The sequence below is a fragment of the Sphaeramia orbicularis genome, chromosome 2 (assembly GCF_902148855.1).
Source record: "Sphaeramia orbicularis chromosome 2, fSphaOr1.1, whole genome shotgun sequence".
Classification (NCBI taxonomy): Eukaryota; Metazoa; Chordata; class Actinopteri; order Kurtiformes; family Apogonidae; genus Sphaeramia; species Sphaeramia orbicularis.
Genome location: NC_043958.1, coordinates 11,472,516 through 11,489,668, shown reverse-complemented (window position 1 = coordinate 11,489,668; position 17,153 = coordinate 11,472,516). Strand labels below are relative to the sequence as shown.

At 41.8% G+C, this 17,153-nt stretch overlaps 1 protein-coding gene across 2 annotated transcripts; it reads right to left on the bottom strand.

Moving 5' to 3' along the window:
• Positions 1-126: 126 nt before the first annotated feature.
• Positions 127-15,610, bottom strand: zc3h13 (zinc finger CCCH-type containing 13). Of its 2 annotated transcripts, none has more exons than XM_030154305.1 (20): positions 15,472-15,610; positions 14,712-14,882; positions 14,508-14,611; positions 14,286-14,400; positions 14,100-14,211; positions 13,751-13,917; positions 13,477-13,625; positions 12,350-12,550; positions 11,574-11,741; positions 10,963-11,303; positions 10,430-10,864; positions 9,499-9,747; positions 8,915-9,410; positions 8,299-8,408; positions 6,523-7,737; positions 4,341-4,985; positions 3,181-3,324; positions 2,794-2,994; positions 2,494-2,657; positions 127-1,484 (listed from the first exon to the last, which is right to left on the bottom strand). In XM_030154305.1, the coding sequence occupies exons 2-20, from the start codon at positions 14,871-14,873 to the stop codon at positions 1,272-1,274; spliced, it is 5,391 nt and encodes a 1,796-aa protein (XP_030010165.1). In that variant the 5' UTR covers positions 14,874-14,882; positions 15,472-15,610; the 3' UTR covers positions 127-1,271. The 2 variants fall into 2 exon arrangements, with proteins under 2 accessions (XP_030010165.1, XP_030010174.1); XM_030154314.1 differs by having other exon boundaries at positions 14,100-14,208.
• Between the last annotated feature and the right edge of the window lie 1,543 nt (positions 15,611-17,153).

The following is a 17,153-nucleotide window of genomic DNA, read 5'->3' as shown; positions in this document are numbered from 1 at the left end:
AAAATAAACTCTGAAGACATAACCTTTAACTTACTGTGGTCATATGTTGGATTCAACACTTACCAGGCTTTTATTTGGTCTGATCATCTTCATGACAAACTATGTAAATACCTTCAGGACCCTAGATGTAATTCTACATTTATTTTACAGTAAAAAAATATGGCATTAAACCAGATACGTTTGGTACATTGCAAAATTCACAAAAGAAGCACAAAGTAGGGAAAGTGCTTTCCAGCTGTGTGGTCAACTGCAGGCTTCACGTCACATCCAGGACTCAGACTTTTCCCATTCTCATGTTTGCTCAGCTCAGTGGTGAAGCTGGTTTGTCCATTTGTATTTGTGTTCCAGCACTCAAAGCATGCATAACCTGCTCTTATGAAGTCACTTGTTGAGCTGTGATGCAACCAAATGTTCAGTTAATCCAGCTGTGCAAGTCTTTTAACTGTGATTCTGGATGTATAAAGTTCAAATTGTTACTTTTTTTCAGCCATGCCTATCTAAGCAGTTTGTCTTTTCCTATGTGGGCTGATATGAGTAAAGAGGAAGGATTCCACATGGCAGTGTTGGAGATTGGGTGCTCTGCACCTATATCACTTCAGGTAGACATTGCCAAACCATTCAAAAGAAATACATCAAGCAAAAAAAAAGCAGTGTTCCAACAGGACATCTGTAACAAGTTACATTCAGTGACGGAATAGTTTGGCAGTGCTTATTCATAAGAAACATTCATTCAAGTCCCTGCAGGATGTTTCAGTGTTGTTGGTCAGTAACTTCTCTGTGGCAAATGCTGTATATTGGACGTAAACACCATCAGAAGTAACTTTACATGTCATTATCTAGAGGCTGAGCAGCCACTTCATACAAAGCAAAAGACCCATAACAGAAATTACCATCTAACAATTTTAATGCACAGCTTAGTAATCAATGCACAAAATATGAAAACAAAACAGTCATTTAGACCTGGTTAGGCGAATGAAACATACAATTAAAAAGCTCATCTAAAACATTATAATGAACACACAAAATGAATAATTTTAGATGTGTTTCATGTCTGCACATCATTCAAAACACACTTCCATAGGCTAAAATGTCCAATAGTCTATGGCACAATAGTTGCAGATCAACCAACCAAAACATGTTAAGAATAGCTGAGAAAGATTAACAATTTTACTTTATTTCTTGATGTCTAAAAGGCTGTGGATGTTAGGAAAAGGGGACAGATTTGAGGGGAAGTAAAGGCTTACAAGCTTTTGGGTGTATGAACTTTACTTTCAGGACACACACACTTCAGGCTGTGCTGCACTGAGCTTACTAGTACCAGCTGCAGCAACCTCAGCTGCTGGTGCTGCTGCCGCCGCTGACACAACATCGGACCTTTCTGGGCCTGAAGCCTGGCCAGCCATAGTCCTCCTGAAGAGACGCATGCTCATTTGAATCAGCTCATTGTCTACCACAGGTGTTGCAGGGTACTGCTTGGTTAGACCCTGAAAATAAAAAGGGAATAAAAACATTACATACAGTCACTTACAGACTCATAAAAGTTCATTATAAGAAATGAATGCATGTGAATGAAGCTCAAATCAACACCTTTCACAATCATGAAATTCTAGTTGATTAACTGTACTAACACAAAGACAGCTTATGATTTAAGTGCCTTACTCATGACCATTTTATTCCTCTACTTCTGTACAAGGATAACTGTAGGTTAAGAGTAAGTTGAATTCATTGTACTAAACATGCTATGATGTTTCTGTGAATAAAGATCATCAAAAAGTGGCTGATCAAATATTAAACATTAATAAGAACTCTGGAATATTCTTTTGGCAGCAGGGAAAAAAGCAATAACAAAAAATGGATGGTACACGATGAGTCAACTGTTTAGCAATGGGTTCAAATAACCAGGGATATTTATAAAATGGAAAAAAATCACCTCCATTGTTAATCTAAAATTAGAAATATTCATCAAACATCAGAAAAAATGGGAAAATTATGTGAAACAATATGTGCCAAATGTTACCTTGGTGACATAAAAGGAGACTATTCGATTCAATTGTCCGTTTTTCCTTTTTATTTTCATTCTATGATAATATTGCTCATAATCTTTCTTTTCTATTGAATATTATACAAAGCTAGATATGTTCATGCCATTTTTCTCTGGATGTTTGAAGAAAAATAAAAAGAATCAGTTCTAATCCCTAAGAAAGTAGGACAGACAACCAAAAATGTGTTAGCCTCACTGTACCTTGTTTCATGGAGAATGTTTTTAAATATGTACACTGTGTATGTACCAGATTAAAGTGATTGGAAGAAAGAAAAAAAAAAGACATTGAGAGCTTTTAACAAAAGCAGAAAATGTAAGAAAATATGGGATTTCTGTTATTCAAGTCGTTTTCATATATGTGAAAGAAAATGGTGATAAAGATCGTGACCCAGTGATTGGAAAGTAGTAACTGTGCTAATATTACTGCAGTTTTGTGAGGGACAGACCCCTACCTTGTCGTTTTTTAACAGCTGCCGGCGGATGGCGAAGTCCCTACGAGCACACAAGGCCTTGCAGCAGGGACCCAGGTTAGTCAGTAGACCTGCTCTCTCTGTCCGCCTCTTCAGGGCCGCCATATTCAGGGCCCCTAAGTCATGCTCAAACAGTTTGTCAGCATCTGGTAGGACCAAGTTTAAAGTAAGATTCTGACACACATAATCTTACAAATCCTTTAAATGAAGACTATTGATATACAACACATTAGAAGCAGCAAAAAATGAAGAAAAACACAAAAGAGATGTGAAATTGTTCACCTTTGGGGTTGTCCAGCTCAGACTTGCACACCTCCCTGACCTGTTCCACGAGCTCAGGTCCGCAAAGTCGTTTTGAGATGCCTGCCCTGAGGAGCACGGCCCCTGGTGTGAACCGGAGCAGCGCTGCCCTCTCTGCCCTGGGCTCCTGCTTCTGTTTGGGCATCAGGCTGGACCAGTCTACATCAATCACATCCAGAGGACCTGTCGACACAAGGCGAGAATTAATTTTATGAGGGACAGCAAAGGACCTGACGAACTTTTAACTCAAAAAGTTCTGCTCCAAGACAATACCAAAGCTAAAACTAGAAAAACACAACATTAAAATGGTTGTTCACTAATTTACTAACAACTTCTTAGTGGAGCTTCTCACTAAGGAAGGTATATTACCCGTAATTTTCTCTTCATTCTGCTGATCCTCTTTTTTCTGACTGTCAGCCAGAATTTCATCCAGCTCATCATCACTGATTGGTTCATACTCTTCTCCAACAGATGCCACTGACTGCCCATCATCTTCTTTCCCATCATCATCTCCTGAAAAAACAGCATATGCAAATGATATCAAATATGCAACATAGGAAGTAAGTAATGAGACGTGGGGCATTAAAATCCTTGCAATTATATGTTTATAGCAGGTCTGTCACATATGGTGCAAAACGAGTTGGGAAAACATCTGGAAAATTGTTATATGTTTACATTAGTTTCACTGGTCTTAATTTTTTTATGAGTATGACAGTGACTTTGTGACCTGTTAACAGAGAAAACACATATTTGGTAAAACTACCTGAAACAGAGCCATAATTAACCCATAAAGACCAAAACAGCCACCATCGACCAAAACCATCTACTGATCTGAACTGTTTTTTACCTGTTGATCCACTAATCCTATCAATACATGTAAATAATTAGTGTAAAATGCAGTTTGTCATCTTTTCATGATCATCAGATATGACCCATGTGGACGTTCAGAGGCTCCGTAGTTACTGTGGAAACACAGTCATCTTCTACAACATTGATTTGCCAGTAAAAACCCATGGAGTTTCATCAATGACAGTGGAAGGACACATTTTGTTTATTTTCAGTTAATGAGATATATTTTAGAAAAGTCACGTTTCCTTCATTTTTCTCCATTTCTGATATTATGACAATCAACTTTAATCTGAGCCTTTATGAAAATCTACATAATCAGTGAATTAAATATGGGAAAATACATGATTTTCATTAAAAAAAAAGCAAAATACCGAGGATAATATTATAATAAACGCTTAACACTTAAGAAAGGTTAAATAGAGAGAAAAAAATTCATTTGGGAACTGCCAAAAAAGTAGCACTGGGTTAATATCAGGTGTCACACCTGAGTTTTGCCAACTTTTACAAGTGATAATATGTGCTGTGAAAAAGGTCTGTATTGCAGGAGATTGACTCTAAAATGTGAAAAATGTTTGTACATAAATATATATATATATATATATATATATATATATATATATATATATATATATATACACACACACACCCAGTTTAGAGTACAGTAGTACTTTTGGACTTACCGTCCACGCTGTCGGCCTTCTCCAGCTCTCTTGGTTCTCCCATCAGATGGTGACTGTTACTTGGTTTCTCAGGCTCTGGAGGACTGAAAGCTTCTCTTGGGAGCAGTGGTTCATAGTCACCCCTGTCCTGTCTCATCATGTCCCCTCTCAGGTCTCCCCTTATGTCCCCTCGTCCTGAAGCCCTGAGGTCCCCATGTGGTGATAGGTCCATCATCATCATTCTGTCCCTCTCACGATCGCCGCCTCTTTCACCTCTGACGTCTCTGTCACGCTCCCTCTCTCGCTCTCTTTCCCTCTCCCGTTCATGTTGTTGGATCAGTCCTTCAGGCAGCAAGCGTTCCCTGTCCCTCATGTCCCGCTCCCTTAGGAGAGGTTCCCGGCCGGGTCGCATTAACAGGGGTTCACGTCCCCGGCTGGGCCAGTCCCTGGGCTCAGGTTCCCAGTCTCTCTGCTGTTGTAGGGGCTGCTGGAGGAGAAGCGGCGGCTGCTGCTGCGGCTGCTGTTGTTGCCGTTCGCGCTCAAATGGCTCCCTGTCTCTCTCCCGCTCTCGACTGTCATAGGAGCCAGCACGGGACCGGGAACGAGCCTGCCTCTCTGAGTCAGGAGAGCTACGTCTGGAGCTGTGGCTGCGGGAATCCTGCCGGTCTGCAAGACAAGAAGAGACAGCGCGGTTATAAGTAGACTCAGGATTTGGAGGGTTAAGTAACCACAGCACTAGGCTTCTTTGAAATTTTCACCTCCAAAACAAACCCCACCCAAATTCAATCATAATTCCACAACTGTCGCGTCAAAGTGGACCTTAGGCTCTGTTTGTGTGTGGTTTGAATGTGCTGCATTAGTGATGTTCATATGTTTTCAGATTGGCCTGGATGGATGCTAATGTCAGATGTGAACATCACTTCAAGACAAAACTAGACAAAAAGGTAACTTGGTTTATACCAGTTCAGACCTGTAAAGTGGTCCGTTTACCACAAAACTCTGGCAATTTTTGATAGTGACAATGATACTGACAGCTGAGAAGTTGAATAGTTTAAGAACAGTTTAGTGGAAAAATATCAAATTTGTGCTAAATCTATTTCAGAAATGAAATTATGAACAACAGCGTGATGGACAACCTAGTCTGTTGACGCCATTCTCCTTTATAGATTGTAGCATATACATTCCAGCCACAGAGGACAGTTTTGAAAGACAAGTACGAGAACTTATCAATGTTCACCTAAACAACCATCACTAAACCACTTTCAATGCATCTGTGAGAACCCTCCACAGATGAGACAACACCAAGGTACATCTTGATCAATGTCAGTCTAACGCTTCTCATTACAATTGTGCCGCTTAATAATTCACATGATTCCAACAGTTCTGAAGGTGTGAACAATCCTCCCATCTACAGTCTGCCAACACTGAAGAAACCTTTTGGATGAGAAGCGAAATGCCTTAAAGCAACTCTATCAAATCCAGCTTCTTTCATACAGACATATATACACTGTGGCTCTAAGAATAAGGGACACATGGGAAAACCGGCGTCCCCATAACCAGATCAGAACAACATTTTTACTCCCACCTCATCAAAGCTTTAAATGTGAGTGTGAATGACAGTCTTCCATCAATGAACACTGAAACCGCTCCAAAAAATCCCCCACAAGCCACCTCAACAAACTTTCTCCAAGAAACACATGCAATCATTGATGCACCCTAGATCTAGTAGCATTCAGACCTCTTCATGTTAAAATTACTAAAAGCAGAACATGCCAAATATGCATATTCAGGTTATCTACATTTAAAATCTTTTAACCCTCATTACCAATAGCTTTATAATGTAACCATCAGACTTCAGTTTCTTTCAAAACAAATAAAGAATTATACCTTGATCACAGTATTGATGAAGATCTGTGGTTGGTCCTTGAGGACTTTCAATGGGGCCTCACTACTCCAAATGTGTGCTCCTGCTAATGCTATGTGCTGTGGTTGTGTGTGACAGGATGGGTAAAATTCAGAGACCAAATTTCTGAGGGGATAATGAAGGGAGTTAACCTTAATTTTAAGTAGCGGGTGCATAGTATAATGGCAGACCAAACCACTGTGTGTTAGACTAATAGATGAGACCTGAAACTCTTCCACCTGACAACTTCCTGGTGGCATGTGATGACTGCCCAGCTAAAGTTCATTTGTTTGTATTTACCTGATGAGGTGCTGCGACTGGGCTCTCCCCTCCTCAGCTGGTCAATACGAGACTTCCTCTCTGCCCCTGGTGGGTCAGTAACCACTGGCCTCTCTCTCTCCCGCTCCCTTTCTCGGTCACGTGAGTTGGTTCCCTGCAGCCGTCCTCGGCGTGATCGCGGTCCCTGTAGGTCCTCTCGGTGGGCTGACTCATTGGAGGGTGACCGCAGGCGTCTGGACGATGCGCGGCTCTGGTTGCTCCCCATGCTGCTGCTGCGAACCTGCTCTGGGGGAGGTTTGCGCAGCAGAGGCTGGGACATGAGGGGCTGAGGAGTGAGAGTCTGAAGAAGCATCGGAGGATCCTGGGGGAGTAGAGGAGCGATTGGTGGGGGATTGCACCTGTCCCTGTCTCTGCCGACTCTGGAGCCCCCACCTCTCCTCAGAGGTTCAGTAGTCCTGTCAGTGAGGGCTAGGGGAGCTGATGTTTCTAACCCTCCTCTGTCTGTAACCTCCTCATCTGACCAGTCACTGAAGTTGTCCATTTTGGGCAGTGGAGAGGGCTCTGTGTTGCCAGCAGTACAGCGGTGATCAGGCCTCATTGAGGGTGGGGGTGTCCGGGGCCCTCTCTTTCTCTTACTGTGTGGCTGATGGGCTGTTGACTCCTCCTCAGACACATCTGATTCACCGCCTCGCTTCCTCTTTCGGTCAAGAGCCTTTTTCTTGGCTCCCTTCCGTGGGGAGTGTAAAGGCGGAGGACCATCTGTAGGACCACTTGCTGGTGGTTCAGGGTTGAAACGGTCTCCTGCAGCAGCCAGGTTCTTGCCAACACCAAGGTCCTCTTCTTTGCGACCCTTCTTCAGGCCCTTCTTCTGGGACTTTGTCTTCTTTTTGCCCTCCTCATGGGACTGGGAGACAGGGATGTCTCTGTCATCAGTGGTGATGGACAGAACTAAAGGAGGAGGCGGCGTAGATTCTCGTTGGTCTCTGACTCTGCTGCGTGACTCTGAAGGGGCGTCTGAAAGGTGCTCTCCTCGTCTGTCACCTCCTCTGCTGCGATCTCCACGCAGTTCTAGGTCCTCATGACGGCTGCGTACATCCCTTTTGTCCCCTCCTCCTCTACGCTCCTCATCTTTCCAGTGACCAGCCTTGTCATCAGTTGAAGCAGCCCTCGGTGGGGAACGTAGCAAAGGCTCTTGGGGTCGTACCACCTGGCTTAGAAGACGATGCTTCTCTCCATCTACACACAGACAGTCCGATGAAAGGCACCTTAAATGTTTTGAGCACTTAACAGTGTCAATATTAGACAGTCTTAAGAGTTATTAATTATGATTTCCAAGTATAATATCACTAGGTATTTAAAATTCTTCCTTTTAAGAGTCATCAAACTGGAAAGACTGTGTGCCAAAAGTAGTAGTTAATAGAAGTGTAACATTAAGGGGCAGTGGCTTATTTATAGAAAGTAACCAAACAAGTGCAAGTATTGTGCTCAATAGTTTAAAGAATTATTTAGCTTTGGTACTTTTAGATGTAAATTTTGTATATAAATTAAAAATATTACATTTTTGGAAGGATAATTAGGGATTGCCAAAAATGGAATGAATACCAAAGACAAATAAAACTTTATTGATAGAAGATAGAAAAAAAAGTCACTTCATACTAAAAGGTGCATTCCCCATTAAATAGTAATGTGTCCTTTCAAAAAGCATTTTCCTACTGTCAGATGGAGGCGGACACACAGGGCTGGGGAGGAGGGGCTGTGGGTGGAGCTTGGCCTGCCCTCGGCCAATCAGGCGCTCACTTTTGTCTTCTCCACTGTTGTAACCGTCGCTTTCTGCTGGGCTCAGGTCCCGTACTGCTCGCTTAGGTGAGGACCGAGGGCTGGGGCTGTTGTCCCTGTGCCTCTTACGACTGGAGGAAGACAAAGTATTCAGACAAATTAACACATGTAAGAGCTGAGACACAGCTGGAGTATGTGGCTGATTTAATAATCTGTTATAGCAAGTCACAAAATTAATATTTTGATCTTATCTAACAATGAAAACTAATGAATACAGTAAATACATTAGAATCAAATACCACAAGAATATGTTAATTTCATATATTTAACCACGTTAAAAAAAACAAAAAAAAACAATGGCGTATACAAGACCAAACTTTGGAGTATCACACTTGATAACTCCTCAACGTGAAAAACAACTTTTGAATCAAAATGCAAAGTGTTTTTTCAATTACTGTTTATATGGATAAATGCACATGAAACCATTACAACTAACAAATAAACTGCTTATTTCTGAAATTATCCAAACAAAGTCAGTCTCATTAAATAAATCCCTGATATTTTCTAAAAAACACACCTTTTCTACCAGACAAATACGCTCTTTTCATGGGCCATATACCTTGGTTGTGATACTTGCCTGGCCTTTCGATCGTCCCTGTTGTCTCGAACAGACCGGTCATCCCTGGCATCCTCTCTCCTCTCACGCCTCTCCTCGCGTCCTCTCTCTCGCTCCTCCCATTCGCGCTGTCTCTCTCGCTCCCGCTGCTCCCGCTCTCTCTCCCTCTCCCTCCTCTCCCTCTCTCGCTCCTCCCGCTCCCTCTCCCGCTCCTCGCGCTCCCTCTCCCTCTCACGCTCTCTCTCCCTCTCCCTCTCTCGCTCCCTCTCTCGTTCCCTCTCCCGCTCTCTGGCTCGCTCCCTTTCTGCCTCTTTCTCACGCTCCCTTTCTCTGTCTCTCTCCTTCTCCTTTTCCCTCTCTCGTTCCCTGTCTCTCTCCCTGTCTCTTTCTCGCTCCCGGTCGCGGGCCCTGTCGTCCCGTCTTTCGTCTGCTCTGTCTCTACGATCGTCTCTCCTCTCGTCCCTCTCAGACTCCTCTAATCGTCCCTGGTGTCTGCTTGGTGAAACTGCTCGTACATCTGGGGAAACATAGAAGTTAATTTACAATAAAATGCTGGTGTTTGAGGCACAGATCCAGTAAATCCACAAACAGCTGAAAATTCCAACCTCTTTCTCGATTGTCTCTGCGATCCCGTTCATTGTGCCCGCCTCTCCTGTCGTACGACGAGTCCCGGCCTTGCTCTCCTCTTCTGTCCCCGTCGTAGCGATCTCTTTCTGTACCCCTCTCGGAGCTCCTCTCATTGGCGTTGCGGTCTGAGCTCCTCTCTGGGCTCCGCTCACGAACCGCACTACTTCGTGAATCCCAGTTGTCATGGTTGCTTTCCAGCTGAGAACCTCGGGAGTTTCTGTTTGAGCCTGATAAACAATAAAGAGGGTAAAAACAACAATCATCACAGGTGCATATTGCCTAAAAGCCCAGTGAGTCATTCTGTACGAAGGCACAACGGACCCCATATCACAGATTTGGCTGAAAGACTTATGCAAAAGCTAATAAATTCATGGAATGCCACAACAAATACTTTTGAGGATAATTCTAGGATTTTTTTATTAGTATTGATGCTCCAAGCATCACCAATTGCCTATTTTTCACTGAACTGGTTTGAAATTTGGGCTGAACATCCAAGAAAACCTATGGATGCTTCGCAACAAATGGAGGACCCAACGCCATGAAACAAAGATACAAACAGACGACAACAATACCATTGGGTCACACACAGCCAATCAGAATGCATCTAAGAAATACAGGTAAGAGCCATGCCAATAAAGTTTATGGTCTCCACTACTTTTTTCTCAAACAGGTGATTAATATTCATGCAGTGTATGTTCAATTTCACTTTGTACAGATCATTGTCAGCCATGGATGTGCATACTTAAAATGTCAATTATAATTCTAGTTATAGAAATGGTAGAAGTAGAGTTTTAGAGTTTTGAACAGAAATTCAAATGAATAAAAACAAAAAGAAAAATACTTGATATAAAATGAGAGATTCACCCATAAGGTACAAATTTAACCAAAGGACAACTAATGATTTCTTGCCTTTATCAGATGTTTCATTATTGCGTCCTCTCCCTCGTCCATTCCGTTCCGTTCTATTCTCCATCCTTCCTTCAGCTCTGCCCCCATCATCACGACCGTGAGCTCTCCCGTAACCCCTGTCCTCCTGGACCAGCTCCTCCTTCCGATGACCCTCAGTACGCTCCCTTTCTCTCTCCCGGTCCCGTTCTCTATCCTGTTCACGGTCGCGACGCTCCAGTGACTCTCGACTGCAGCGTGTATCTGTCCTGCTTTCCCTGGAGTCCTTTAGGTCCCTGCTCTCCCGAGACTCTCGGGTTGTCTCCCTTCCTCGATCACAAACATCCCGCCGCTCACGGGTATCTCTGGTGTCCCTGTCATCACGAGAGTCCCGAGATGACACTTGTTCAGAGTCATAGTGCCGATCATCCCGGTCCTTGTCTCGTTTGTTGCGGCTCTCTGTTGGAAGAGAGAAAAATTTAACACATGGAATTGGTCTGATTTCAAAGGTAAAACAGATGTGAGAGGAACAAAGTAATTAAAGAACATAAATATACCGTCTCTGCGTTCATGTCTGCGCTCCTGGGCAGGTGGACTCCTATCTCTATCACTGCGGCTCCTCTCCCGTCCTCTGGAGTGATGTCGGCTGGGGCTTGATCTGTCTGATCGGCGGTGGGGGGAGGCATCATGTGAGGCAACAGGTGACCTAGAGCGTCTGGAGCTGGGAGGCGAGGAGCCTGATGCTGGGGCTGTGTTACTGCGGTGGTAGGACGGAGAGGATGAGCGACGGCGACGAGGGGAAGGTGAGTGTCGCTGGGCAGAGGAACCTGAGTGGGAGGATGGGGAGTGGTGGCGAGGGGGAGTAGGTGTACGTTGGTGGTGTGGCGGGGAGGGAGACCTGCAATGGTAAGGGGCCATTAGTACACCATATCCAGATGTAACTTACAAATGAAAAATACCATCTGACGGTGCGTTCTCCGATATGAGGCTCATGTCTCACATGTCAATGGATCACACAGGTCTTTCACGGTCAGTAACACTTTGAACTGAAATAATCTATATGAAAAGAGCTGGACAACAATAACAGAATGACTGAGAAAAAAACAATAAACTAATATTTGACAATTTTCTCTATCAAATAGTGCTCTAACAACTAATTCTGTATTACCTGCGAGGAGGAGAAGCCAGTACTGAGGTCTTATGGGACATGGCTTTAGGAGAGGTGGATTTCTTCCTGGATGTGGGCGACATGCCCCTGGATGGAGACGAAACACTACCAGAGCGCTCTTCTGATGTCACAGCTCGCTTGGCCTTATGGGAACTGTCTGATCTGTCCCTGTGTATACATGATTATTATGTTCATGCATAAATAATGTCAACAGTATCATAACTGTCACATTAACACAGGGTGCTTGCTCTTTATCTAAATAAAAATTCCAGACCTTTTCCAAAATTGCTACTTTTTACCCCCAAGACCTGACATTATGTACTTTTCTACGTGCGTTCCTACTTTTTTGGTTGAGATTGTACCTGTTGTGTGTAGTAGAAAAGTTTATTTTAATAAATGTATGAATGAATGAATGCATAATTCACAGTAAATGTCAAAATGTTTTCAAATCATGAAAATCACAAAAGTGCATGGATATTACACAAATAATCAGACAATCATTCCAGTACCGACTGGTTAGTGAAATCATATAAAGTTTTTTTTTTTTTTAATGCTTTCCTTGTGTATTTTTTTTATCTAACAAGAATATGTGCCTTTGAGCATACTCTAAAATTTAACTACAAGATAAACTTTTTTCCACACTTTATTAAGACTTTCACACAAAATTCCAGACTTTTCAAGATCTGGAAATCAGCATTTCAAAATTCCATACTTTTTATGACTTTCAAGACCTGCACAAGCACCCTGTAATAATGATCAAAAGACAGGTCACCAACCTGCGTTTCTCCTTCTTCTCCTTATGTTTTTCTGCATCTCGTCCCCGATCCTTTCCTTCCTTCTGTTTTTCTTCAGACTTCTCCTTGTTTTTGTGCTTGCCTTTGTGTTTCTTCCCCATCACAGGAAGGTCCAGAGGAACTGGGGGAGGAGGGCTTGGAGTGCGGGGCCCTTTTTTCTTGCTGTGGCTGCCTTTGGAAGACCTAGTTGGAGCAGAACACAGTTAAAGGTTATTCACTGCAAAATGTAGGGGACTGAAAAAATTACACAGATCAGCTAACACACTGGGCTTTATGCACAGCCCCACTAGTTTGTGAACTTAAAGTAGTTCCTTTATTTCCTGTCTTTCACTATTGGACACACTGATTAATCCAGGTGTGCCTGACATTAGTCACAACAAGAAGTAGCAAACACACCTGGATGAATCAGTGTGTCCAATAATGAAAGACAGGATATAAAGGAGCTGTCTTAAAGGGGTCACATTTTGCTAAACCCACTTTTATTAGTCTTTGGTACATTTATTTGTGTATTTGGACCCTAATAGTTCAAAATGTTGACTTTGAACCCTCCAGGTGCTGCAAAGCTATCTTTACATTCCTTTTGGCAAAAACCGTGTGGATTTCTACAACCCGTTTTAATTCCTCCTTAAGTTATGTCACAACATTTCCACATATAAAGTCAAAGCTTCCGATGAACATTTTTTCGAGTATGCCACAACTGTTTGTCAGCAGCAGTAGATCAAGTCCATACTTAAAATATGTCCAAACTTTAAGCTGCTTACCTAAAATGTTCAGTTGTTGGTTGTATTAACAAACACAAGTGACTGAATGGGACAGAAAGCATGGTCAACAACCTGCAGGGAGGTGGGTTGTGAAGTGGCTCATTTAAAGGGCTAGCGCTCAAAATGACCTTTCTGGTGTCATTACTCAGAAATAGGGTTGTAGATGGACCTGTGGAGTTAAATTAATGAAGAATTCAGACCCAAGCATAGCATTTACAGTTTATGTAGAGCACAGGGAAATGTTTTAAAATGTTTAATTCTGTTTAAAAAAAGCTAAATATCACTCCTTTAAGTTCAGGAAATAGTGGGGCTGTGCATAAAGCCCCTTGTGTACTCCACGCTCCTAACCTGGCAGTCTCTAAGACAGGTGAAGAGACAGACGTCTTCTTCTCTTTCTTCCCAGAACCTAGACCTTTAGCTCCACTTTTGTGTTTTGGGGAACCACTGGACTTCCTGGATGAAGGTGAATCTTTAGAGCTTAGGGGCTCGGGGGAGGCCTAAAGGGAAGAGTTGACAGATAAGAAGACAGACTGCAATAATCAAGGCATATTTAAACAAACACATATCAAAATATTTAGTACTGTGGGAGATTACATGTCCAAGTCTACATCTTGATACTTACTTTTGGCATAGCAGCAGCTCTTGTTTTAGTCAGCGCCTCGTCTTTCTTAATGACAATCTCTTCTCTTTTATCCAAGTTCTCCTGCTCTAGCTTCATTAACTCACGCTGAATCTTTTGGCGTTTCATCTCTAAAGATAACTCGTAGTCGTAGTCACCGATATCTGAATCTGAAATTTACCAAAAACCAGTAAATTTCACCATGTTCTTTTTGGGTTAAGAGGACTGTGGAGTGTTTAATGTTCTAAAGACTAATGAAAAAGTCATTACACAAAAACTACCTAGTATGTTTAAATTCATTCAAAATATCCACTTACACTTATAACAACTTATAAACTACAAATAACTGTACCTTCACGATTGGTCTCCCACTCTGTGGGCTCTTCTTCACTGGCCGGGGTTCGCTCTTTTGTGATTTTTATATCCTCCTTCTCCCGGTGGCGGCCTCTGGAGGAGTCTCTCTGCTAAAAAGTTATTACAGTTACAGACTGGAGAAACATATTCTTAGATTTCCAGGGAAAGGGAACAGAGAACTCACTCTTGCTGTGGGGGGTGTTGGCTCGTCTAGATCTCGCTTCAAGTTTTCTGTGTCAACATCCTGTCTCTTATTTTTCATCCTCTCCCGCAGATCACCTGTGGGTCTCTCTGTTGACCTGCTCCATGAAAAACAGAGGTCAAGTGTCAGTAAAATGAAGCTACTAATTGTAGGCCATTTTGTTTGCTTCAGTGAAATTGAACTTAGAACAAAAGGTCTTCTTACAGACTAAAACTAAATCCTTTGCCTCGTGGCTGAGTTCCATGTGTGTAGCGACAAGTGTTGCCGTAGCTGCAATTACCAGTTTTCAGCCAATTTCTACAGTGACTCTGAAAGACACAAACACATGAAAACGTCTTGTATTTTCACAGCCCATGACAAAAATAACAATAATCGCAAGTTGCATTTTGCAGTAGAGGCAATACATACATCAGCAGCATTACTCCCAGTGCTGGGGCCAAGTCTTTCGAACACGCTGGGCCTGCGGGAGGGGGCGGCGGGGTTACTGGTGCTGCTGGTCGTGGTGCTGCTGCTACTGTCAGATATGGTTTTTGAATTCTCCACTGTTACTTTCCGCCTGATCTTGGACATTCTGCAGGACTGGAAACATGGCAAATAGTCAAGTTAATATGCATCCTAACCCAACCACAGAGCACACAGTGTAAACATAAATACCACGAAGGAAATAGGACTGCAAGATAATACGCATAATTTATTGAAAAATGTTGTACTGAAGTGTGCAACAGTATTTGAACCAAGCAACTCATTCATTTAATGCGCACGTCCACAGTTTTAATATCACAAGTAACTGACGCTAGTAAAATCGCAACTTTTTTGACTAGTCTGACAGCACTAGTTTCTCTTGTCAAAAACATCAACATATGCAAATAAGTGAGAAACTGAAGCCGCTACGCACTAAGTGCTTAGCTTACTGGGTGACGATAAGCTTTAGCTATTAGCCAACGGGTGCTTTTGCCGAGACGTGGAGCTCTGTTTACTTCATATGTATTTACACAAGCTTTGTCGATAAGGATTAAAGAGATTTATTTTACATGGTTTACTTAAAACACATGCGAATGGATGCTAATGCTAAAGTTAAAGAGCTAAAGACTTCAGAGCGCGGGGCCTTCGACTCATTTTCTGTGTCCTGAACGGAAGAAAAAAACCCAAAAATAAACAGCAGTCTCACCCAAGATATTGATTCGGTGTCGCATTTACTTTTGTCCAGTTAGTGGATTCGATAAGTGTAGAAATAACAAGCCTTATTCATTTATATCAAAGGCAAAAGCTGCCCCGGGTGCCTTCATGTTGGCGGAGGCTGTATTTCTTCTTCGTCTATTTCTTTTTTTTAATAGTTTAAACACAGCGTTGTCAAACTATATTTATGCATAAGCGCCCCCTCTGGTCTGGAATGACTACTGCAACGGCTTGGTGAAGTCGCATTACGATTACTGCGGAAAATGCGCAGATTACTTATTTAGACATGCCAGGTTAACCCATAAGAACCCAGTGTTACTTTTGTGGCACTTCCCAAATGAATTTTTCTCTGTATTTAACCATTTATCATCATTTATTGTGATATTATTTTCTGTATCTTGTGTTTTATCAGTGAAAATCAGGTATTTTCCTACATTTATGTCATTATTAATGTTTATGTTCATAAAAGCTCAGAGTAAAGTTGAGCGTTATTCCAAAAATAGAGAAAACTGAGGAAAAAAGTGACTTTTTTAGTAAAATATATTATTAACTGAACATAAACCAAGTGTCTACATCCACTGTCATTAATTAAACTCCATGGGTTTTACTGGTGAATCAATGTTGTAGAAGATGACGGTGTTTTCACGTTAACTACGGAGCCTCTGAACATCCAAATGGGTCTGATGTCCATGAAAAGATGACAAACTGCATTTTACACCAATTATTTACATGTATTGATAGGATTAGTGGATCAACAGGGATTAAACTGTTTACATCAGTGGATGTTTGGATTTTTATGGGTTAAAGATACAAATTTAAACTAGCTTTAAAACATACAAAAAATAAATTGTTAAACTCAACACAAAATACGATACACAAGTTTCATTTTGTATGGTATCCAAGGCAGGCTCTGCTCTGACACTACATCCAAAACATCACCATACAACTAAGGATGCGCTGATCTCTTTTCCTTTTGTAATAGCATAATACTATAATAATAATTGCATAGGCTGATTTTGCTGTTTCAAGCGCAGTTTACTTAATTTGTAGACTTAATATACAGTATTAACAAATTTATTAGATCACCATCCAGTGCAAGGTTGATGCCACAGCTGTTCTAAATTAAACACCAGTGGTAATTACCAGGTTATTTACTTGAGTGGTTGAATGTTATGCTTGATTAATTTGTGACTTCTCAGAGAAGCCCAGTGAAATGGCTCAAATGTGGGAAAAAAAAGGTGGTCTAAATAAATTCATTAAGCACAGTACATAGACACACAAAATAATAATCAAAAAAGAATTCATTCAAATCTTCAAATACACGTTTGATGATCTTATCAACATTCCACTGATATGAAACACTTAACAGATTTAAATGTAATTTAGGAATGTGTGGAACATTAGTCTGACAGCACCTCTTTGTTGCAGAAAGGAGTTTCACCGTCCAGTTGAGAAGGTGGAATGGAAACATTACTGAGAACAAGCTCGCTCCAGCAGTGCATGGGACACAAGACAGTTCGGGAAACTTGTGGAAAATGTTAAATTAGATGGTGAAAATATTGCTGAGAAAATTGTATTGACTTCTTTGTTTACAAGGATTGTGTAGCCAAAATCATGTTTATTTAGTGCATAGACATCAAGTACCATTTTTTTTTCTTTATAGTAAATAAATGC